Source organism: Rhinoraja longicauda, chromosome 4, assembly GCF_053455715.1.
Source record: "Rhinoraja longicauda isolate Sanriku21f chromosome 4, sRhiLon1.1, whole genome shotgun sequence".
NCBI classification, from domain to species: domain Eukaryota; kingdom Metazoa; phylum Chordata; class Chondrichthyes; order Rajiformes; family Arhynchobatidae; genus Rhinoraja; species Rhinoraja longicauda.
The window spans coordinates 69,476,604-69,501,608 of record NC_135956.1 but is presented as its reverse complement, the minus strand read 5'-3'; the positions used below and the strand labels follow the sequence as shown (position 1 = coordinate 69,501,608).

The window sequence follows — 25,005 nt, the reverse complement described above, 5'->3', positions numbered from 1 at the left end:
TCATCTTTGCCAGTGTTCTTGCCCCCCACTCCTGTCCCTTTGTCCCCATTCCCAGCTCTCTCCCCATCACTCTTGCCCAAGTTCAAGCCATTGCCCCTTTGCACTACCTCCTGCCTCTGCCCCCGTTCCATTGCACCCCTCGACCCCTGTTCCATTGCCCCATTCACCCCATCCCAATTCTTTCCCCCTTCGCCCCTCCCCCCCCCCCCCCCCCTTGTGCCCCTTCATCACTCTTCAGACCTTGCCCTAAACCTTCCTTCTGCTCCCTCTGGCCCATTCCCTACTCTTGCCCCCTGTCCATAGCCCCTTTCACCCCTGCCCAAGTGCGAGCCATTGCCCCTTGCACTGCCCCTGGCTCATGCCCCTTTGCCCCATGCCAGCTCTTGCTCCCATTCCTTTGCCCCTGCCCATATACCCTCACCTTTTTACCTGCCCCTTGGCTCCTGTCCCATAACCCCCTTCATCCCTGTACCAACTCTTTCCCCTTTGTCCCTTGCCCCTCATCGCCACCTGACCCCATTGCCCCCTTCTCCCCTTGCCCCCTTCTCCCTCCCCTTGGCCCCTTCTCCCCTGGCCCTTACCCTTTCTCCTGCCCCATTTGCCCAAATCTCAGATCTGGACTGTCATTCCCTTGCCCCCTTTACACTAGCCCAACTGTGAACCATTGCCCCATTGCACTGCCTCCTGCCTCTTTGCCCCTGTCCCAATGCCTCCTTGCCCATATACCCTGGCCTCCTTTGGCCCTGTTCCATTGCACCTTCACCCAATCCAAACCTCCCCTGAAGAGCGAGCCATTGCCCCTTGCACTGCCCCTGCCTCGATTCCTTTGCCCCTTCACCTTTGCCCATGTGCCCTTGCCCATTCTCCTGCCCCCTTTGACTGTCACATTGCCCCTTCACCCGATCCCAACACTTCCCCTATCGTCCCTTGCCCATGTGCCCTTACCCTATCTCCAGCCCCTTTGCCCCATTCCCAGCTCTTGCCCCCGTTGTTGCCCCCGCAACTGCCCAAAAGTAAGCCAATGCCCCATGCCCCCCTTGCCCCCTGCCCCCATTGCTCATAGTCCCTGTCCATGTCTTAGCCGATGCCCCATCCCCTTAGCCACCCTGCCCCCTTCGCCCAAGACCCCCTGACTTCCCATCTCCAGCCCCCCATCTCCAGCCCCCCATCTCCAGCCCCCCATCTCCAGCCCCCCATCTCCAGCCCCCCATCTCCAGCCCCCCATCTCCAGCCCCCCATCTCCAGCCCCCCATCTCCAGCCCCCCCCTCTCCAGCCCCCCCTCTCCACCCCCCCATCCCCAGCCCCCATCCCCAGCCCCCCATCTCCTGCCCCCCCATCCCCAGCCCCCTTGCCCTCCGTTCCTTCCCCCAGAGTTCTTCACTTAGCTGGGACTTCACACATCCACACAACCAGTCCTGCAGCCAGTTTCACAACGTGTTGGAGGAACTCAGCGGGTCAGGAGAACGGGTTCTCTTGTTTTCAAGAGAGAGTTAGATTTAGCTCTTAGGGCTAATGGAATCAAGAGATATGGGGAGAAACCAGGAACGGGTTACTGATTTTGGATGATGAGCCATGATCATATTGAATGGAGGTATCACAAAATGCTGGAGTAACTCAGCAGGTCAGGCTGTGTCTAGGAGAGAGTGAATGGGTGATGTTTCGGGTCGATACCCTTCTTCAGACTGAAGAAGGTCTGAAGAAGGGTCTCGACCAGAAATGTCATCCATTCCCTCTCTCCTAGATGCTGCCTGACCTGCTGAGTTACTCCAGCATTTTGTGATACCTTCGATTTGTACCAGCATCTGCAGTTATTTTCCTGCACATATTGAATGGTGGTGCTGGCTCAAAGGGCCGAATGGCCTACTCCTGCACCTATTTTCTATGTCAGGCAGCTTCTGTGGAGGGAAATGGACAGACGGCGTTTCAGCCCGGGGCCCTTTCTTCAGACTGAGATCTTGAGTCTGAAGAAGGGCCTCGACCCAAAACATTACCTATTTTCCTCCACAGCTGCTGCCTGACCTGCTGTGTTCCTCCAGCACTTTGTGTTTTGCTCGAGATTCTAACACCTGCAATTCCTTGTGTCTGCACCTGTTTCCCTTTCCTGCATAGGGGTAGTGGTGGGGAATTGTTTTGTACAAGCACTTCCCTGCTGCAGAATGGTGTGTACATGATGATAACTCAACCAGGTGAGATGCCCTTGTTTTATACAAGGAAAAGAGAGACAAACACGCACGCACGCACACAAAGACAGACACACCACTACCTACCTATCTACCTAACTTTTTATGGCACGCAGTAAACTTAACTCGCGTCTTGGGGGAGAATCACATTGATTCTGACACATCGAGGCTGGACCTGAATTTCTCAGCTGGTCTCTCTTTCATTTCAACCCCTCCTCCTGTGTATTTTCACTTTTAGACTTTAGAGATACAGCACAGAAACAGACCTTTCGACCCACCGAGTCCAAACCGACCAGCGATCACCCCGTACACTAGCATTTCCTACACACGAGGAACATTTTACAGTCTTAACCGAAGCCAATTAGCCTACAAACCTGTACATCTTTGAAATGTGGGAGGAAACTGGAGCACCCGGAGAAAACCCACGCGGTCACAGAGAGAACATACAAACTCCGTACTGACAGCACCCGTGGTCAGGATCGAACCCGGGTCTCTGGCGCTGCAAGGCAGCAACTCTACCACTGTGCTGCCCATTGTTTTCATTTGAGCCGAGCCTTTCATTAGTTACACGATGCATACACAACGTCCACTATGATCCGTGGACTAAGCTCAATCTAATTCGGGATGGCTTTGGTAAGATTACTGTGTTTTTACATTAGACTGGGAACTCCTACCAGTTTGCTTTATCTGCCAACAAGTAAGAGTGAAACATTAATAAATAGCCAGAGCTTAAATATTTTGGGTAATCTGTACCCTATAGCGGAACTCCAAACATGTTTACATTTACTTAAGACCCTTCTTGCCAGAAATGGGAAAGTGGAGGATAGAATTGTGAATGAATATAAACACAAAGTGCTGGAGTAACTCAGTAACTCACCGAGGTTGCTTTTCGATCTAGAGGCCTGATGAATAGTGGTGTGCCTCAGAAATGGATGCTGGCCCTGTTACTGTTTGTCGTCTATATCAATGATTTGGATGAGAACGTACAAGGCAAGATTAGCAAGTTTGCAGATGATACAAAAGTGGGTGGTATTGCCGTTTGTGGGTGGTATTGACGTTTCAGGTCGAGAGTCTGAAGAAGGGTCCTTACCCAAAACGTCACCCATTCTTTTTTCTCCAGAGATGCTGCCTGACCCGCTGAGTTACTCCGGCACTTTGTGTCTATCTTCAGTATAAACCACCATCTACTGTTCCTTCCTACACATAGAATTCAGATTGTTTATGGGAGTAAAGTACTTGGAAGTTAACTTTGGCCTAGTTTGAACTTAATATAAATCAGTGAAGCTATTTGAGTACCTTTCTGTGGTTTGTAAGTTGCCTAAAATTGGGTAATTCAGTACATATTCTGATACCTAATTCTCCCATCATGACTAGCAAACTTAGACAATCAGTGTAGTGCCATGATTTTAGTTAGTTAGTTTATTGTTATGTGTACAGAGATATAGTTTTTATGCTTGTTCTGTATGCTATCCAGTCAAATCGTTCGGTATGCTTTCTATGCTATACTTGCACCATAGAAAGCATACTGTCGGCTTGCATCACAGCTTGGTTTGGGAACAGCTCAGCCCAAGACCGCAAGAAATTGCAGAGTTGTGATGTAGCCCAGTCCATCACACAGACCAGACTCCCCACTATCGACTCCATCTACACTTCAGGCTGCCTCAGGAAAGCAGCCAACATAATCAAAGACTTGTCCCATCACGGTCACCCATCCTTTTTCTCTAGAGGTGCTGCCTAACCCGCTAAGTTACTCCAGCACTTTGTGTCTATCTTCTGTATATACCAGCACCTGCAGTTCCTTTCTACATTCTCTCGAACAGTATGCCGAGAGTCATCATTTCTGGTGCCAACTTGCAACTTCCAAGTCTCTGAAAAGTTTGATCTTGGCCCAAGGAGATATGCAGTTTCTTAAATATTTCACTTTAAGGCTCATGGTCCTGGCGACACTAGATCGATGAGGTAGGGGTCGGCCTGGCTTAATAATACTCCACTGTTATGCCACCATGACCCCATAATAAAAGGGGCTTCTACCACTGAGGCCAGGAATCTCTTTTCAACGTTCCGTATTGCGTTTTCAACACTGCCTGTCTGCATCCACCTATCACTCACCAGGCTTTGTCCAGCTTACCCCCCCCCAACCTCCATCAGGTTCTCTGAAGAAGGGTCCATATTAGAAATGCCATCTCTCCACGTTCTCCAGTGATGCTGTCCGACCCGCTGAGATATAGAATCATAAAGTCACACCACATAGAAACAGGCCCTTCAGCCCAACTTGCCAATGCTGACCAACGTGGCCCATCTACACTGATCCCACCTGCCCACATTTGGGCCATATCCCTCTAAAACATTCCTATTGATGTGTAACTATCGAAATGTGTTTTAGGTTGGCAGCTCAGGCAGCTTGTTCTATATATCCAACACCCTCTGTGTGGGGAAAAAGGTGCAGGTTCTTGATTCCCCTACTCTGGGTAAAAGATTGCATTTATCCTGTCTAAAGACAGATACTATCTATTTGCACTATCTATCTATAAATCTATACTGTCTATTCCCCTCATGATCTTGCACACCTGTATAAGACCACCCCTCATCCTCCTGCGCTCCAAGGAATAAAGCCCTAGCCTACCCAACCTCTCCCTATCGCCCAGGCCCTCGAGTCCTGGCAAATTGCTCGTTACTTCAGCACTCTGTGCCTTTTTTTTGTAAACCAGCACCTGCAGTTTCTTGTATCTACAGCTCCACTGCAAAATATTTCTCAAAGCCTAACTTGCCTCTTCTCCCGATTCTCACCCCCGTCCCCACCACACAGATTTTGGAGCATGAATGCATTTTTGCCAACAATCTGCCAAAAGAAAGGTTCTGAACTGTATCTGTAAAAACTCAGGTGGGATACAGCTGTGGATATCAGTCAAGAGTGTCAGATGATGCACTGTATTTTCCGGAGAGAATTGTTGAAGTTACCCTATTCTGGTTATTAATAGTGGAATAATTTTCACAGAAGAAAGCAGGACAGGTGTGACACAGTGGCGCAGCTGGTAAAATTGAAAGTTGTGGCAAGACTGGCCAAGTTGTGGTATTTTTACCTCAGACTGGTTTCCGATTCATGAGAAGTTGAAACTAAGTTTGAGAAGTGGTGCAGTTTGGTAGAGATGCTACCGCCGAGTGCCAGACACCCAGGTTCAATCCAGACCTGGGGCGCTGTCTCTGTGTGTGTGTGTGTGTGTGTGTGTGTGTGTGTATGCGGAGTTTGTACGTTCTCACGGTGACAGCGTGGGTTTCTTCCGGGTTCTCCGGCTTCCTACGACATCCAAAAGACGGGCGGGTTTGTAGGTTAATTGGTGTCAGTACATTTTTCCTTAGTGGTGGGTTGAAGAGACTGTATCCATACTGTATCATTAAGACAAATTTTAGTACCCGGAGAAAACCCACACAGTCACAACGAGACCGAGCAAACTCCACTCAGACAGCACCCGAGGACGATCTCTTGCACTGAGAGGCAGCGGCTCTACCTGCTGCACCACTGTGTCGCCTTTGTATGACTTCAGTACTTTAGAGGTACAGTGTGGAAACAGGCCCTTCGGCACACCGAGTCCGTGCCGCCCAGCGAGCACCTCATACACTAGCACTACCCTACACACGAGGGACACCATTTTTACTGAAGCCAATTAGCCTACAAACCTGTAGACGTTTGGAGTGTGGGAGGAACCCGGACACCCACGCGGTCATGGGGAGAACGTGCAAACTCCGTACAGACAGAAACCCAAGGTCAGGATCTAACTGGGGTCTCTGGAGCTGTGAGGCAGTAACTACAGCTGCCCCACTGTGCCGCCCTTTTTACGAAAGCCAACAAAATCGTACTCTTTATTTTTTATTTTTCTCTCCCAAAACGTTACTGTATCATGTCGTCAAGACAAATCATATCGTGACATCCCTATCACCAGGTGCGACTTGAGGAAACTCTACACTTCATGCAGCCTCGACTCGAATACTCCCTTTGGATTGCTCAATAAGGTGTGGTTCGAGATCTGTATGTACTTCTGCACGAGGGGACGGGAGAACCAGAGGGAACTGGAGGAGGACTCTTTTGGCTTGGCCACGGACGAGGATGGTAGAAGATATGTCTACTATAAAGCCTGTGGACCGCACCATAAATCCCGCATGGCGATGTGGAGCAAGAAGAGAATGTACGAGACTGGCACGGAGTTCTGCCCGTACGCCAGTTTTGTTAAGTACGTCTCAAAGCGTAACCCTCTCTGTAAGGCGTTCTTTCAAAGACCTAGAGACCACTGCAGCGAAAGTGACACGGCCTGGTTTGAGAACAAAGCCATTGGGAAAAATCTGTTGGGTACCCGGATGCAGATGCTGTCCAAAGCTGCCAAACTTTCCAAGACTTACACCAACCACTGCATAGGAGCCATCTCCATTGCCACCCTGAGCAGCATTGCAGGCATTGGCAACAGGCTGGTGCCTCGTAGATCTCCCCAAAACACTCACGGTTCCCGTCCGCATCCCCAGCGACCGTGCCCTTGCGCCGGGCAGGACCTCGGTGGAGGGGTAGTGGGGACGAAAGTGGAGCAAACCGCGACTCCCACCCTTTATCAGCCCGTCTCGTCACACAACGCGAGGCGTCCGCCAAAGAGACTATGCATCCGTTCCTCCGATCCCGCAGATTCCCAGAAGGTGATTCCGCCTGGCAACGGCTCACAGGAATCCATGCTTCCCGAATCTGGTGACCTCCTTGGAGCCAATACATCAATAACCATATCGACTAGCCAGGTAATGCTCGGTGCTCACCGCTTTTGACGGGTCAGCTGAGTTTTCAAGCCAACTTTCATATTAAAAACAAAATCTGTGACAGATCTAGATTGTTACCAAAGTCACTGACTGCATTTTGAAGTAATTTAGTAGGTGAACAAATATACCCATTTTAGGGCGATCGTGTGTATAAATTGTTTCATTCCGTTTTTTGGCTTTTACTTATCTTTTTGACGGTGTTGGAGGGTATTAGTTTGGCTTGAAACGTTTTTGACAGAAAGTTTGGGAACATTGTCAAGGATAGTGTTGGGTAACTCAGCACGTCGGGCAGCATCTGAACCGGTTGAGTTACTCCAGCACTTTGTGTCTTCTTTTGTAAACCAACATCTGCAGTTCCTTGTATCCCCATTTCATATTACAACTTAGACATCTCATAGAAACGTAGAAAATAGGTGCAGGAGGGGGCCATTTGGCCCTTCGAGCCAGCACCGCCATTCATTGTGATCATGGCTGATCATCTACAATCAGTAACCTGTGCCCATATCCCTTAATTCCATTAGCCCCCTAGAGCTCTAACTCTCTTTTAAATTCATCCAGTGAATTGGCCTCCACTGCCTTCTGTGGCAGAGAATTCCACAAATTCACAATTCTCTGGGTGAAAAACTTTCTTCACACCTCAGTTTTAAATGGCCTCCCCTCTATTCTTAGACTGTGTCCCCTGGTTCTGGACTCCCCCAACATTGGGAACATTTTTCCTGCAACCAGCTTGTCTTGTCCTTTTATAATTTTATACCGGGCAAAGGGGTTAGTTTAACTTGACATCATGTTCGGTCAAGGACATTGTGGACTGAACGGCTTGTTCCTGTGCTGTACATTTTTAGTCTAAAGAAGGGTTTCCACCTGAAAAGTCACCTATTCCTTCTCTCCAGAGATGCTGCCTGACCCACTGGGTTACTCCAGTTTTTGACCCGCTGGGTTACTCCAGTTTTTTGTGTCTTTTTTAGGGAAAGAGTACTTTCTGCCATCATCACTTGAGGGAGAAAACATTTTAGAACACAGTTGTCCCTCTAATTTTAATGGAAGGTAGAGGTATATCAAGGCGTTCCTTGGTGTGAGGTGAGGTGAGGTGAGGTGGGTAATAACATTGATTTAATAATTAGCATGGCCATAAGGACGGTTTAGGTCTATAATTTTCATGTGTACAGAGGTACAGTGAAGAACTTTGTTTTGCATGCTAGCCAATCAAATCAGATAATAAGATACATAAATACTTTTTGTTGAAAAAGTGCAGAGAAGATTTACGAGGATGTTGCCAGGACTCAAGTGCTTGAGCTATAGGAAGAGATTGTGCTCTACCTTTAAGAAGTTCTCCTTCTCTAAGTCTGAAGCAGAATCACGACCCAAAATATAGTGTATCCATGACCTCCAGAGATGCTGTGTGATCTGCTGAGTTCCTCCAGCACTTTGTGTTCTATGCAAGATTCCAACATCTGCAGTTTACTTTAAACTTTAGAGATACAGCACAGAAACAGGCCCTTCGGCCCACTGAGTCCGTGCCGACCAGCAATCACCCTGTACACTAACACTATTCTACACACCAAGGACAATTTACAGAAGACAATTAACCTACAAACCAGTACATCTTTGGAGTAGGGAAGGAAACCAGAGCACCCGGAGGAAACCCACGCGGTCACGGGGAGAACGTACAAACACCATACAGCGCCTCTAGTTAGGATTGAACCTGGGTCTTTGGCACTGTAAAGCAGCAACTCTACCCCTGCGTCACCATGCTGCCCCTAGTACCTCGCATCGAAGCTTTACTGTGCATTTTACTGTTCTTATTAAGAAGACAACCATAATTTCTGTGCAAGGAATTGCTTCACTCTGGCAAAATATAATTCCCTTGTCACCTGTCATCTTGCTTCTGTGAAGCTGTCTTTGATCAGTATTACGGTGCTTTTTTTTAGGAATTTGCTGTTTGCAAATTAGCTGCAATGCTACAGTGAGGCACAGCTGTGAAACATTTTGGGTTTACTGAACAGTGAGTGGTGTAATGTAAATGCAAGTTCATTTCTTCCAGATGTGTTCTAAGTTCTTCACTGTAAGCACCTGTGGCATGCCACCATTTTCGACTGATGTCTGGATTAGATGGTATTAGCTACAAGGGGTACCTTGGTGCGCATTAATGAGCTGGGCCGTAGGGCCCATCTCCGTGCTGTAGGACTCCGTAACTATGACTAGGAGAGGGACACACAAATTGCTGGAGTAACTCAGCGGGACAGACAGCATCTCTGGCGAAAAGGAATAGGTGATGATTCGGGTTGGGACCCTTCTTCAAGAGAGGTTGCACAAACCTGGATTGTTTTCTCTAGATTCGGAGACTGAGGGGAGAGCTGATAGAAGTTTATAAAAGTTTATAAAATTGCGTGAGACATGGAGAAGAAAGACACAAGAACTGCAGAATGCTGGAATCTGGAGCTAAACAAGTGCTGGAGGAACTGCGTGGGGCATGGATCATCTGTGAAGGGAATGGAGGGGTGACTATTCTCTCTTTTGTTCAAGATGCTGCCTGACCCCCTGAGTTACTCCAGCACTTGGTGTGTATCTTCTGTTGCTAAATGGAATTGGACATAGTGAGCCGATGGGCCTATTTCTGAGCTGTATAACTCTTAAATGTGGCACTAACACAGGTAGAGAGATACGAAGAAGGTAAGGATCATGTGCTTGGGAAAGATTTAGATGTGGACTATATTCGGGTAGGTGGACAAAGCTTTTACCTTGCGCCTCCTCCAACCTCGCCTTCTGTATCCGCTGTTCTCGGTGTGGACTCCTACTGCGCGATCGTTTCAGTCCGCTTTGGTCTACGCGATCTCCCAGTTGCCAAGCACTTTATCATATCATATCATATATATACAGCCGGAAACAGGCCTTTTCGGCCCACCAAGTCCGTGCCGCCCAGTGATCCCCGTACATTAACACTATCCTACACCCACTAGGGACAATTTTTACATCTACCCAGCCAATTAACCTACATACCTGTACATCTTTGGAGTGTGGGAGGAAACCGAAGATCTCGGAGAAAACCCACGCAGGTCACGGGGAGAACGTACAAACTCCTTACAGTGCAGCGCCCGTAGTCAGGATCGAACCTGAGTCTCCGGCGCTGCATTCGCTGTAAAGCAGCAACTCTACCGCTGCGCTACCGTGCCGCCAACTCCCCTTCCAATTCCATTACCGACCTTTCGGTAGACACAAGATGGTGGAGTAACTCAGCCGGACAGGCAGCATCTCTGGAGAGGAGGAATGGGTGACGTTTCAGGTCGAGACCCTTCTTCAGCCCATCATTGACCACACTATCCACAGTGGCCCCTTACATAACCATGATTTTCATCAATCCAGCATCGGCGTCAACTATCCAGGTTCTAAACTCTGGATTACCGAGTTAACAAGTATTACTGATATCTCTCACTAACCTTTCGGTCCTGGGCCTCCTCCACTGCCAGGGTGAGGCCAAATGCAAATTGGAGGAAGAGCACCTCGTATTTTGCTTGGGCAGCTTACAACCCAATGGTATGAATATTGATTTATTTAACTTCGTGACCCTCGCTCTCCGTTCTTTCCCCCCCCCCCCCCCCCCCAAGTCACTGTTCTACTTTCACTGTCGTCCTACTTAGTTGCACTGTTTGTGTCACTCGTTATCACTTTCTCCACAGCAATGGACCATTGTGGGCTCTACTTTGTGGGCTCCACTTTTCCTTGATCTGGCTTTGATTTGTCCTTTTGCATCTCTTTCATTCATTTGTTCTCTGTACCTTTTTGATATCTCTCGTTTCCCTCTCCCCGACACAGTCTGAAGAAGGGTTTCGACCCAAACCGTCGCCTATTCCTTTTCTCCAGAGAAACTGCCTGACCCACTGAATTACTCCAGCTTTTTTTATGTCTGCCTTTAGATCAAAGACATTGGCTTTGCAGAATGTGGGAGGAAGCAGGATAAAGAGGTTTACGAAATGAAATCCGCGTTCATCAAATGTGGAGCAATAAACGTAGGAGTGGATGGAGAGGCGATAGTCAGTGGAACGCAGGGACACCAGAGGTTTGTAGGGCTGGTGGAAGTTAGAGGAATGAAGAGACCCAGGGGATGAGAAATGAGGGCAGTCGTGTATGTTATTTGCCTGACAGTTATATTCTTCAGGGGTGTTGCAATTTACAGCTGAATATCCCTTAGAATCACCTTCACCGCTGATCAGAGGTGAGTGGGACCTAACAAATACTGTAACTCACCAGACAGATACTCCCTCTCCCTCTCCCTCTCCCTCTCCCTCTCCCTCTCCCTCTCCCTCTCCCTCTCCCTCTCCCTCTCCCTCTCCCTCTCCCTCTCCCTCTCCCTCTCCCTCTCCCTCTCCCTCTCCCTCTCCCTCTCCCTCTCCCTCTCCCTCTCCCTCTCCCTCTCCCTCTCCCCCTCCCTCTCCCCCTCCCCCTCCCTCTCCCCCTCTCCTATTCTCCCTCTCTCTCTCTCCTATTCTCCCTCTCCCCCTCTCCTATTCTCCCTCTCTCTCTCCTATTCTCCCTCCCTCTCTCTCTGTCAAGCGCTGTCTTGTCTATTTTTCTCTGCGTACCTAGTGCACATAGCCAGCATTAGCAGCTCCCCAGCATAAACCAGCAGGTTATTATTTCAACAAAGTGTTAGTTTTGAAATAAGGTTGGTGCAAAGATGAGATTGCCTTTTCCTATCTAGTTAGCTGACTGGTTAGCACGCAACAAAGCTTTTCACTGTACTTCAGTATACCTTACAATGAACTAAACTAAACTAAAATCTATATACCTGTCCAAGTGTCTTAAATAGTTACAGTATCTGCCTCAACTACCTCCTTTGGCAGCTCGTTCCAAATACTCACCACCTTCTCAGTGAAAACATTGCCCCTCAGGTACCTATTAAATCTTTCCCATCTCACCTTAAATTCACCTAATTTTGGAGTTAATAGGTGGATAGAAAGTCAATATATCATCTGGTTGGGGTGCCTAAAACCAGGGGCACTGTCTCATATTTCACTTGGGCAGCTTCCAACCCAGCGGTATGAATATTGATTTCTCTAACTTCAAGTAATCCTTGCATTCCCTCTCTCTCCATCCCTCCCCCACCATAGCTGTTCTACTAGTTTCACTGTTCGTGTAACTCGTTATCACCTTCTCCACAGCCAACAATGGACCATTGTGGGCTCCACTTTTCCTTGATCATCGATGCTGGCTTTGATTTGTTCTTTTCACACCTTTCATTCATTTGTTCTTCGTACATTTTCATATCTCTAGTTTCCCTCTCCCCTGACTTTGTCTGAAGAATAGTCTCGACCCGAAATGTCACCTATTGCTTTTCTCCAGAGATGCTCCTTGTGGATAGTGAATCTGTGGAATTCCTAGCCACAGACAGCTGTGGAGGCCAAGTCAGTGGATATTTTTAAGGCAGAGATAGATAGATTCTTGATTAGTACAGACGTTGGAGGTTATGGGGAGAAGGCAGGAGAATGGGGTTAGGAGGGAGAGATAGATCAGCCATAATTGAATGGCAGAGTAGACTTGATGGGCCAAATGGCCTAATTCTATCCTGTCACATGACCTTATGACCCGCTGAGTTACTCCAGCATTGTGTCCATCTTCGGTGTAAACTAGCATCTGCAGTTCCTACCCACGCACAGTCTAATTTAGATTAGTTTATTATTGTCATATGTACAGAGATATGATGAAATCGTATTTTCATGAGTACAATAGATCCTCTGCTGGAACAGCACGCAGAGAGTCGCCACGTTCCAGCGCCATCTTGCAACTTCTAAGTGTCTGCAAAGTCCGATCTTGGCCCGAGGATCTGCAGTTCTTATAGTATCGCACTTTAAGGCCCAGTGTTCTGGTGGTGCTGGATGTATGAAGTAGGGGTCAGCCTGGCCCAGTGCGATGCCATCGGCTCCTTCTACCGCAGGCTGCGCTCGATCCGCTCGCTCGCCTGGCTGCTGTGGGGCCTCCCGCGGCCGTCTCCACCAACACCACCGCCCGTGGTTGTGGGGTTACCTGAAATTGGAGAATTCAGCATTCATATTGCTGGGTTGTAAGCTGCCCAAGGAGAATATGAGGTGCTGTTCCTCCAGTTCACATGTGGCCTCACTCTGGCAATGGAGGAAGCCCAGGAGAGAAGGATCAGTGTGGGAATGGGAAGGGGCGTGTAAATGGTTAGCAACTGGGAGATGCAGCAGGACTTGGTGGACCGAGCGTTCTAGAGTACTGGAGTTCAGAATGCCTGACCAGAGAATTTCAACCCATACTAATTATTAGTATATTAACTATTTGGCTGGCACAGTGGTGCAGCAGGTAGAGCTGCTGCCTCAAAGCACCAGAGACCCATCTTCAATCCTGATGTCGGCTGCTGTCTGTGTTGAGTTTTCACGTTCTACCTGTGACCGCATGGATTTCCTCTGGGTGTGGCAGTTTCCTCCAGACGTGCAAGTTTGTAGGTTAAACGACATTGGTAAAAATTGTAAATTGTCCCTAGTGTGTACGATAGTGCTAGTGCACAGGGTGATCACTGGTCAGCGCGGACTTGATGGGCCGAAGAACCTGTTTCCGTGCTGTGTCTCTAAAGTTTAAAGTGTTCCTTCTAACATAGGAGTATGCCACTTGGCCTCTCAGGTCTACATCAGCTCACAGCACAATCCTGTTAATGTCGTTTCCCCCACTTATTTCCCTGTAAATTCCCGCTGTTCCATCACGGGTACTGACCTCCCCACCATCGAAGGGATCTACCGGAGGTGCTGCCTCAAGAAGGCAGACAATCTCATCAAAGACCCACACCACCTTGGCCACGCTCTCATCTCACTGCTACCATCAGCAAGAAGGTACAGGAACCTGAGAACCGTGACCTCCAGGTTCAAGGACAGCTTCTTCCCAATAACCATCAAGCTCTTGAACAGTGTGCAACACTAACCACAACCCTACCTCAGCACTGAACCACTACTGACTTGGCACGACTGAGGCTGCACTATGTACTTAAGTCTGGTCTACCAAGAATAATTCTCAAAGTCATAGTCATTCGGAACGGAAACAGGTCCTTACGCATGTTGACCAAGATGTCCCATCTACACTAGTCTCATCTGCCCGAGTTTGGTCCATATCCCTCTACATGTTTCCTATCCAAGTACCTATCCAAATATCTTTAAGACGTTATGATAGTACCTGCCTCGACTACCTCCTTTGGCAGCTCGTTCCATACACCCACCACCCATTGTGTGAAAAGGTTGCCCCTCAGGTTTCCATTAAATCTTTCCCCTCTCATCTGAAGCCTATGTCCTTTGGTTCATGATTCCCCTACTCTGGGTAAAAGACTCTGTCCATTCACTCTATCTATTCCCCTCATGATCTTATACACCTCTATAAAATCATCTCTCATCCTCCTCTACGCCAACTAATGAAGTCCAAGCCTGAAATTTTTTAATTATTAGCCTAGGCTATAATTAGCCTAGAATAATTAATTGTATATTTATTTTGTTGCCTTAAAGTGCCTGTAAAGCTGCAGCAAGGAAGAATTTCATTGTTTTAGTTCCGGTGCATATGACAATTAAACACTCTTGTCTCTTCTAATCTATTCGCTCGTGCATTGCACGAGCCAGCTACACGCTAAGATTGAATCGATTAATAGATTGGAAAATACAGCATGGAAACAGGCCCTTTGGCCCACTGAGTCCACGCTGACCATCGGTCACCCGTTCACACTAGTTCTATGTTATCCCACTGTCACATCCACTCCAGACATGTTGCTTGACTGGCTGAGTTACTTCAGAATTTTGTGAATATCTTCGGTATAAACCAGCATCTGCAGTTCCTTGCTACACATTCTGTTGTGTTGCTGCAAGTACGAATTTCATTGTTCGGTTTTGGGACATATGACAATAAGCCACTTTTGACTCTTGATAGCACCTGTCCCAACTGCCTTCTTTTGACTTCAGATTTTAGAGATACAGGGTGGAAACTGGCCCTTCGGCCCACCAAGTCCACGCCGATCTGTGATCACCCCGTACACTACCACTAGTCCAACTTCCCTTGGGACAATTTACAATTTCACCGAAGCCAGTTAACCTACAAACTTGTACGTCTTTGGAGTGTGGGAGAAAACCGGAACGCCCGGAGAAAACCCACGCGGACGCAGGGAGAGTGTACAAACTCCTTACAGACAGCACCCGTGGTCTGGATCGAACCCAAGTCTCTGGCGCAGTAAGACAGCAACTCTACCGCTGCGCCTCCGTGCCGTCCTTGTGTCATGATCCTGCTTCCTCTTAAACGCATCAGTGCCACCCACCTTTAACCGATCCATGTTCTCGCCCTGTTTTGAAATGAGCCGCACTCTGAATTATTGACCTGCTGAAGTATTCCATTAACACTTAGGCTAAGCCGTCATTGACTGTGTATATCAATAATACAGCAGCATCAAACTCCAGCAGTCTTGTCGTTACCGCTCGTACCCCGAGGCACTCATTACTCTCCTCTCCCTCTCTCCGACTAGTAATGAGAAACCTGGGGGGGGTCTACCCATGACTAAAGCGCCCTCCAAAGTGACAATGCTGCTGTGTTCAGTTTAGTCTAGAGATACAGCGTGGAAACAGGCCCCTTCGGCCCACCGAGTCTGCGCCGACCAGCAATCCCCGCACACCAGCAATATCTTACACACAAGGGACAATTTTACAATTTTTACTAAAGCCAAATTAACCAACACACCTGTACGTCTTTGGAGTGTGGGAGGAAACCGGAGCAACCAGGGAAAACCCACACGGTCACAGGGAGAACGTACAAACTCCATACAGACAACACCCGTGGTCACGATTCAACCCGCTATAAGGCACCAACTACCGCTACGCCACTGTGCCACTGTCTTGCTAACGTTTATCTTTTAAATCCGTGCTTTAGTTTGATTTTGTTCTTGATGGGAAGATATGAGTTTGGGTTCCTTGCTTGTGATGGTCTGTAGCAGGATATCATGAGAGTAATAAATAGGGTGAACACAAAATGCTGGAGTAACTCGGGGCGACAGGCAGCATCTCTGGGGAGAAGGAATGGGTGACGTTTCGAGTCGAGACCCGTCTTCAGTCTGAAGAAGGGTCTCGTCCCGAAACGTCACCCATTCCTTCTCTCCACAGATGCTGCCTGTCCTGCTGAGTTACTCTAGCATTTTGTGTCTACCTTTGATTTAAACCAACATCTGCAGTTCTTTCCTACACACAAATAGGGTGAATGCAAGTGGAAGCAGTAGATGAAGTTGTGCACAAATGCCCCCCCTCCTCCCCTAATAATCATGCTAAGGGATGGACACAGTCCATTCAGCCCTTCAAGTCTGTGCTAGCTTTTTATTCCCCACTGACGGGATCAAAAAGGCAGCCAGCATCATCAACCCACACCACCATGGCCATTCTCTCATCTCGCTGCTACCATCGGGAAGAAGGTATGGTATGAACCAGAGGATAGAGGGTTAAGGTGAGAGGGAAAGTTGGTGCAACTTTTCTGCTCAGAGGCTGGTGGGTGTGTGGAACGAGCTGCCAGAGGAGGTAGTTGAGGCAGGTACTATAACTATAACATTAGTTTAGTTTTTTTTAAAGTTTAGTTTATTGTCATCTGTACCAAGGTACAGTGAGAAGCTTTATCATTGCATGCTAACCAGTCAGTGAAAAGACTCTACGTGATTATAATCAAGCTGTCCACCGTGTACAGATACAGGATAAAGGGAACAACATTTTGTGCAAGATAAAGTCCTGTAATGTCTGATTAAAGATAGTCCGAGGGTCCCCAATGAGGTAGGTGGTATGTCAGGACCGCTCTCTAGTTGCTGACAGGATGGTCCAGTTGCCTGATTGGGAAGAAACTCTCATTGGAATGTGCGTTTTCGCTCTTCTCTACTTTTTGCCTGATAGGAGAGTGGAGGAGAGGGATAACATTTAAAAGACATTTGGACAGGTGCATGGATTGGAAAGGTTTAGAAGTATATGGGCCAAACAGGGGCAGGTGGGACTAGCGTAGATGGAGCATCTTGGTCAGCAATTTGGGCCGAAGGGCCTGTTTCCCTGCAGTAAGGCTCCATGGCTGTATGACCTTGTTTAAGCTAAGCATTGCCCCCACAAAACAAGACCACAGTAGTTTCACCTCTTTCAGGAGCATTTTCTCTGTGTCCTATTTATGTGTCATCTGAATTTACTGTGAAATTAGATTTGAGGAGAGAATTTGCATTTTTTTTTTCTTCAAAAACCCTCTCTAATTCAAATAAAACTGGAGGCTATTAATTGTTTTACTGGCTGTTTTCAAATGGTCGCCTTCCTTGCTATCTGATAGTGCTGGAATTCACCGGAGGGGATAGCGAGAAATAGAGTCAGGGATGGCAATTTGTCTTCCAAGCGAATGTTTGAACGAGGATTTTGCAGGGAATTGTACAGTGCACACTCTGCGTTTCCGCTGGTTTCCTCCCCTGCGTCCTAGGGTGATGTTCAAAGTGCCTTGGATTTGTGTACATTATAATACCCCAGTAAGAGAGTTTTTTAATCAGACAGCAACTCAACCTGCATTTTATTTTTGCAGGAGCCGTTGTCTTCTAATCATGAAAAAATCACATTTATTTTTCATTATGTCTGCCTGTAACTTGTAACAATTGCAAAGCTGGGGATTCATGTGCATTCCAGGATTTCAAATTCATTCTCTTTCTGAGCCCAAAGGCATATAGGTAATCTGTAGGGCATTTTAAAATAAAACATACACACGTACACAGGACTGGAGACATTTTGTGCAAAGCACGGTGGCACATCAGTAGAGTTGCTGCCTTTGCAGAACCAGGGACACGAGTCTGATCCTGACTACGGGTGTTGTCTATACGGAGTTTGTACCTCGTCCCCTGACCTGCGTGAGTTTTCTCCGGGAGTTCTGGTTTCCCCCCACGATCTAAAGATGTACAAGTTTGTAGGCTAATTGGCTTGGTAAAATTTAAACTGTCCCTCGTGTGTGTAGGATAGTGATGGTGTGCAGGGATCACTGGCTGGCACGGACTCAGTGGATCAAAGGGCCTGTTTCGGCGCTGTATCTCTAAACTAAACTAAACATCCCAGCCATCTGTGGACTTGCATCAAATCTACAGAGGGGTTGATGACAGCAGATGAGGTTATGCACAGATACCCCAAAAAATCTGTGACAAGGGACGGACGCAGTCCACGCAGCTCTTCAAGTCTGTGCTAGCATTTGTTCTCCACCATCAAAGGGATCCAAAGGAGTCACTGCCTCAAAAAGGCAGGTGGCATCATCAGAGACCCACATCACCCTGGCCACGCTCTCATTTCACTCTTGCCATCGGGAAGAAGGTACAGGAGTCTGAAAACCGTGACCTCCAGATTCAGGAACAGCTTCTTCCCAACAACCATCAAGCTCTTGAACACGACAAGTCATACAGTCATACAACGTGGAAACAGGCCCTTTGGCCCAACTTGCCCACACTGACCAACATGCCCCATCTACACTAGTCCCACCTGCCTGCGTTTGGCCCACATCCCTCTAAACCTGCCCTATCCATATACCTGCCTAATTGTTCCTTAAACATTACAATAGTCCCTGCCTCAACTACCTCCTCTGGCAGCTCGTTCCATACACCCACCACCCAATTTTGTTTCTATACGAGTTGAAAATTAACAATTTATTAACCTTTCTTGTTTATTATGTTATTTATGCATGGTTATAGACCTGTTATGCTGCTGCAAGCAAGAATTTCATAGTTGTGCTTTGGTATATATGACAATTAAACACTCTTGACTCTTGAAGTTTCTTCTTCCCACATCTTACCCTCCATTTCAACTCTTAATTATTTTGGAGGCACAAGCAGCCAACATAATCAAAGACTTGTCCCACCCCGGTCATTCCTTCTTCTCCCCACTTCGGTCCGGCAGAAGCTTGAAAGTGCGCACCACCAGACTCAGGGACAGCTTCTTCCCCTCTGTTATCAGGCTTCTGAACGGTCCTTCCATGAGCAACACCTCTACCCCAATGTGGACATTGGAGTTTGTCTCTGGAACTGATGTGCTACAATGCTGAGAACTATATTCTGCACTCTGTCCCACCTAATTATGTACAGTATTAGCTGATTTGATCGGGGTAGCATGTAAAGCAAAGCTTTGCACAGTAACTTGGTACATGGCAATAATAAACTTCATCCTAAAGATTAGAGAACCAGGGGCGGTACCGTGAGGCAGCGGTGGAGTTGCTGCCTTACAGTGCCAAAGACCTGGGTTCGACCTTGACTAACGGGTGTGTTTGTACAGAGTTTGTACGTTCTCCTTGTCACCGCGTGGGTTTCCTCCGGGTGCTCTAGTTTCCTCCCACACTCCAAAGACATAGAGGTTTGTAAGTTAATTGGCTTCTGTAAAATTGTAAATTGTTCCTAGTGTGTAGGAGAGTGTTCGTGTGCGGGATGATCGCTGGCCAGTGGGCCGAAGGGCCTGTTTCCATGCTGCAGGTCTTCTGCGTTTTCACATTTCTGTATCTCTTGCCTGATGGGAGTGGGAGAGACTGGCCTGGATAGAGTGGACATGGAGAGAATGTTTCCACTCGTGGGAGAGTCTAGGACCAGAGGCCACAGCCTCAGAATAAAGGGACCTACCTTTAGAAACCAGGAGGAGGAATTTCTTTAGCCTGAGAGTGGTGAATCTGTGGAATTCGTTGCCACAGACGGCTGTGGAGGCCAAGTAAATAGATATTTCTAAGGCGAAGATTGACAGATTCTTGATTAGTACGGGTGTCAGGGGTTATGGGGAGAAGGCAGAAGAATGGGGTTGAGAGGGAAAGATAGATCGGCCATTAATGAATGGGGGAGTAGACTTAATGGGCCGAATGGACTAATTCTGCTCCTCGAACATGTGACCAGGGTGAGAGTCGTCCTTGATGATACTGGTAGCCTTGCCGATGCAGCATGAAGTGTTGATGTAGTCAATGGAAGGGAGGTTTCAAATTTATTTCGCCGCACTAATTTTCTTGTAATTTTAGAACTTGCCGCTGGAATTCTACTCTTGCGGTTCCACGATTAATTTTACCCAGTTTTCCCCTCAGTTGTATCACGCCATTCACCCAATTAGTCTCAAGGGAGTACATTGCTTTTTCCATCTGCTCTGAATTTTCTTCTGAATTCCCCCTTGCACATATTAATGACTGTCTTCTCATGGGTTCCAGATTGGGACTCTTCTCAGGAGTGGAAACACTGCTCCGAACCTGTCTTTACAAACCCCAGCCAAATTGTAGAGGTTGCTAATCAGATTCTTCTTGCCTCTAATTCTTCCAGGAAATAAGACCATAAGACAAGGGTGGCGCAGCGGTAGAGTTGCTGCCTCACAGCGCCAGAGTCCCGGGTTCGATCCTAACTACGGGTGCTGTCTGTGTGGAGTTTGTACCTTCTCCCTGAGACCGCGTGGGGTTTTTCTCTAGGTGGTCTGATTTCCTCCCACACTACAGGTTTGTAGGTTAATTGGCTTGAGTAAAATTTGTAATTGTCTCTAGTGTGTAGGATAGTGCTAGTGTACGGGGTGATCGCTGATTGGAGAGCACTTGATGGGTCAAAGTGCCTGTCTCCATCCTGTATCTCTAACGTCCAAAGTGCCTCATATTTTGCTTGAGTAGCCTACAACCCAGAGGTATGAACGTTGAATAGTCTCATTTTAAGTAACTTCTACTCATGCTCCCCCCTCCCTCCTTGGCCCTTCCTTCACCCTAGTTGTTTTACCAGTTCCACAGTTCTCCACATTATTTCCCACTTGAGATCACACTTTCCCCAGCCAACAATGAACCTACCAGGCATCGCCTTCCCTGAGGCCATTAGTGGCCAACCCTGATTTGTCCTGGTCTTCTCGCACCTTCAGCCCTTCACCCAGCCCCACTTTCATTTTGAAGAAGGGTCCCGACACGAAACCCATCCTTTTTCTACAGAGATGCTGCCTGACCTACTGAATTACTCCAGCGCTTTGTATCTATCTTTGGTAGAAACCAGCACCTGCAGTTCTTTGTGTCTGCATCATCTGTGTATAGTGCAGCCTTTCAGACTTGACAAGATGGAGCCCTAGAGTCTTACATCCTGAAAACAGGCCCTTTGGCCCAACTTGCCCACACCGACCAACATGTCCTATCTACACTAGTCCCACTTGCCTGCGTTTGGCCCATATCCCTTTAAACCTGTCCTATCCATGTACCTGTCTAATTGTTTCTTAAACAGTGCGATAGTACCTGCCACAACTACCTCCTCCTGCAGCTCATTCCATACACCTACCACGCTTTACGTAAAGAAGTTAGCCCTCCAGGTTCCCACAAAATCTTCCTCCCCCTCACCTTAAACCAATGTCCTCTGGTTCTCAATGCCTCTTGTCTGGGCAAGGCACTCTGTTCGTTTACCTGATCTATTTCTCTCATTATTTTGTACACTTCTATAAGATCCCCAATCATCCTCCTTTGCCTGAGCACCAGCCTGCTCAACCTCTCCCCATAGCTCAGGCCATTGAGTCCTGGCAACATCCTTGTAAATCGTCTCTGCAACCTCTCCAGCTTGATATCTTTTCTATAACATGGTGCCTAGAACTGAACACAATACTCTAAATGTGGCCTCACTACCATTTCATATAACTGCAACATGACCTCCCAACCTCTATACTCAATGTTGATGGGAAATGATGGGATTCTCAACAGGTTAGATAACGTCTAGCAATGATGATGCTGCCTGGTCTGCTGAGTATTTCCAGCATTTTCTATTCTTATTTCAAATTTCCAGCACCTGCAATTTCTTTTCTTTGTTTTCAGTAGTTGAACTAGTTCAAGTTCAAAACAGAAAGTGCTGGAGGAAATCAGCGGGTCAGGCGGCATCTGTGGAGGGAATGGACAGGCGACGTTTCGGGTCGGGACCTTCCTCCATTGCCAGAGGGAGGCCACACGCAAACTGGAGGAACAGCACCTCGTATTCCGCTTGGGTAGCTTACAACCCAACGGTATGAAAATTGAATTCTCCAATTTTAGGTACCCCCCCCCCCCCATTTCCCTCCCTTTCCCATTCCCCCCCCATCCCATGTGCACATTTTCTCCCACTATCCTGCCCCCCTTTTCCTTCCTCCCATCCCTTTCCATCCACATCCCTCCCTCCGGCTTTACTTTTCATTTCTTCTTTTCTCTCCATATCTCACACCCTTTTGTCTCCTTTCCATCTCTAGACTTTGTCACTGACTCCACCCACCTGCCAATCAAACTCCACCTCACCTGCATCCACCTATCACTCACCAGGCTTTGTCCTGCCCCCACCTCTCTTCCACATTTCCCTCCCTGCTACAATCAGTCTGAAGAAGGGTCCCAACCCAAAACGTCACCTACCCATGTCCTCCAGAGATGCTGCCAGATCCGTGTTGTGTCTATTGAAGTTTATTAGTTTAGTTTAGTTTATTGTCACGTGTACCGAGGTACAGTGAAAAGCTTTTGTTGCGTGCTAACCAGTCAGCGGAAAGACAATACATGATTACAACTGAGCCATCCACAGTGTACAGATCCATGTTAAAGGGAATAACATTTAGTCACAGGTGGGATATTATTGTCATGTGTACTGGGGGACAGTGAAAAGCTTTTCCTTGCATGCTCTCCACTCCAATCAGATTATACCATACATGAATACAATCAAGCCAAACACAAGTACAATAGGTTTAGATCAATTGATTAAAAGATGCAGCATGGAAACAAGCAGGCATCATCTGGGGAGGGAGTAGATATACAGCACGGTGGCACAGTGGTAGAGTAGCTGCCTCTCAGCGCCAGAGACCCGGGTTCCATCCTGACTACGGGTGCTGTCCGTATGGAGTTTGTACGTTCTTCCTGTGACCCCGTGGGTTTCCTCCGGGTGCTACGGTTCCTTCCCACACCAAAGATGCAGATGTTTGTAGGTTAATTGGCTTCTGTAAATTGCAAATTGTCCCTAGAATGTAGAATAGTGCTCGAGTGTAGAATAGTATAAGAAAATAACTGCAGATGCTGGTACAAATCGAAGGTATTTATTCACAAAATGCTGGAGTAACTCAGCAGGTCAGGCAGCATCTCGGGAGAGAAGGAATGGGTGACGTTTCAGGTCGAGACCCTTCAGTCTGAAGAAGGGTCTCGACCCGAAACGTCACCCATTCCTTCTCTCCCGAGATGCTGCCTGACCTGCTGAGTTACTCCAGCATTTTGTGAATAAATACCTTCGAGTGTAGAATAGTGATCGCTGGTCGCTTGGACTCGGTGGGCTGAAGGTCCTATTTCCGCACTGTATCTGTAAATAAATGAATACTTTATAGTCACATGTGACAAGTCACAGTGAAATTTGTCTAAAGACACTTTGGGTCAGATCAAACCACTGTCTGCCCATTCCCTCTACAGATGCTGCCTGTCCCACTGAGTTACTCCAGCATGTTGACATACACTGACTGTTCCTCCCTCCATGGATGCTGCCTGATCTCCTTCGTACTGCAGGCGTTTTCTGATTTTATGGTGTTAGCAGTTGGAATCAATCTTGTCGTTTTTTTTCCCCTTAAGAAATTACTTTGCAGAGACTTTTCTGCTGATATGTAGCTCGGCTTTCCGTTCAACTACTTGTAAGTAAAAGTGGAAGAGTCGAGGACCAGAGGGCACAGCCTCAGAATAAAAGGTCATACTTTATAAAGGAGGAGGAATTTCTTTAGCCAGAGGGTGGTGAATGTGTGGAATTCATTGCCACAGGCAGCGGTGGAGGCCAGGTCATTGGCTATTATAAGGCGGAGATTGACAGATTCTTGATTAGTGTGGGTGTCAGGGGTTATGGAGAGAAGACAGGAGAATGGGGGTTGAGAGGGAAAGATAGATCAGCCATGATTGAATGGCGGGGAGTCAACGTGATGGGCCACATGCCCTAATTCTGCTTCTACAACTTTGAACTACTTACAAAGAGTGAGTTTATTATTCAAACAACCCAACAAGCAAACTTGGATTATTTATTAAGTGCAGGAAAGAACTGCATTTGCTGGTTTATACCGAAGGTAGGCACAAAAAGCTGGAGTAACTCAGCGGGTCAGGTGGCATCTCTACTTTCTTTTTGTTCAGGTGTTCTGTATAGGTGCAGGGGGTAGCCCCGATGCAGTCATCAATGTAGTGGAGATAGAGTTCGGGGATAGGGCCAGTGTATGCCTGGAACACTGGTGTCAGTGGTTAAGGGGAGAATGGGGTTAGGAGGGAGAGATAGATCAGCCATGTGAAAGGAAGGAACTGCAGATGCTGGTTTAGATTTTTAGATTTAGAGATCCAGCGCAGAAACAGGCCCTTCGGCCCACCGGGTCCGCGCCGCCCAGCGATCCCCGCACGTTAACACTATCCTACACCCACTAGGGACAATTTTTACATTTGCCCAGCCAATTAACCTACAAACCTGTACGTCTTTGGAGTGTGGGAGGAAACCGAAGATCTCGGAGAAAAACCCACGCAGGTCACGGGGAGAACGGACAAACTCCGTACAGTACAGCACCCGTAGTCAGGATCGAACCTGAGTCTCCGGCGCTGCATTCACTGTAAGGCAGCAACTCTACCGTTGCGCCACCGTGCCGTAGATAGACATAAACCGAAGATAGACACAAAAAGCTGGAGTAACTCAGCCAGACAGGCAGCATCTCTGGAGAGAAGGAATGGGTGATGTTTTGGGTCATGACTGAAGAAGGGTCTCGACCCGAAACGTCACCCATTCCTTCGCTCCAGAGATGCTGCCTGTCCCGCTGAGTTACTCCAGCTTGTTGCGTCTATGATAGGTCAGCCATGATTGAATGGTGTAGACTTGATGGGCGGGTTGGCCTATTTCTATGTTTACTCCTATCATTTATGATCTTATGAACAGGGATTGTTTGATGAACCCTACAAAGATGCTGCCTGGCCCGCTGAGTTACTGCAGCTTTTTGTGCCTGTCGTTGGATTATTTAGTGCTTTCAGCTCGGTAAAACAACCCGAGGCTTCTCACAGGGGTGGCTGTCTTTAAATCACCTTGGCAACGAAGTACAGAGAAGT

General features: G+C 47.6%; 1 protein-coding gene across 10 annotated transcripts in view; it reads left to right on the top strand.

Annotated features, from left to right (window-relative positions):
* The window catches only part of kctd1 (potassium channel tetramerization domain containing 1), a 77,382-nt gene that overhangs the window by 30,750 nt on the left and 21,627 nt on the right, over positions 1-25,005 (top strand). For 2 of the 10 annotated variants that reach the window (XM_078398010.1, XM_078398011.1), the window contains one exon: positions 21,766-21,950. The exons of 3 other annotated variants lie outside the window; for them this stretch is intronic. In XM_078398010.1, coding sequence (XP_078254136.1) covers positions 21,840-21,950 — 111 coding nt within the window. In that variant the 5' untranslated portion in view covers positions 21,766-21,839. Of the gene's footprint in view, positions 1-6,119; positions 6,955-11,004; positions 11,027-20,353; positions 20,434-21,765; positions 21,951-25,005 lie in introns of those variants that run through there. 5 more of the 10 variants (XM_078398012.1, XM_078398015.1, XM_078398009.1 and 2 more) reach the window with 5 other exon arrangements.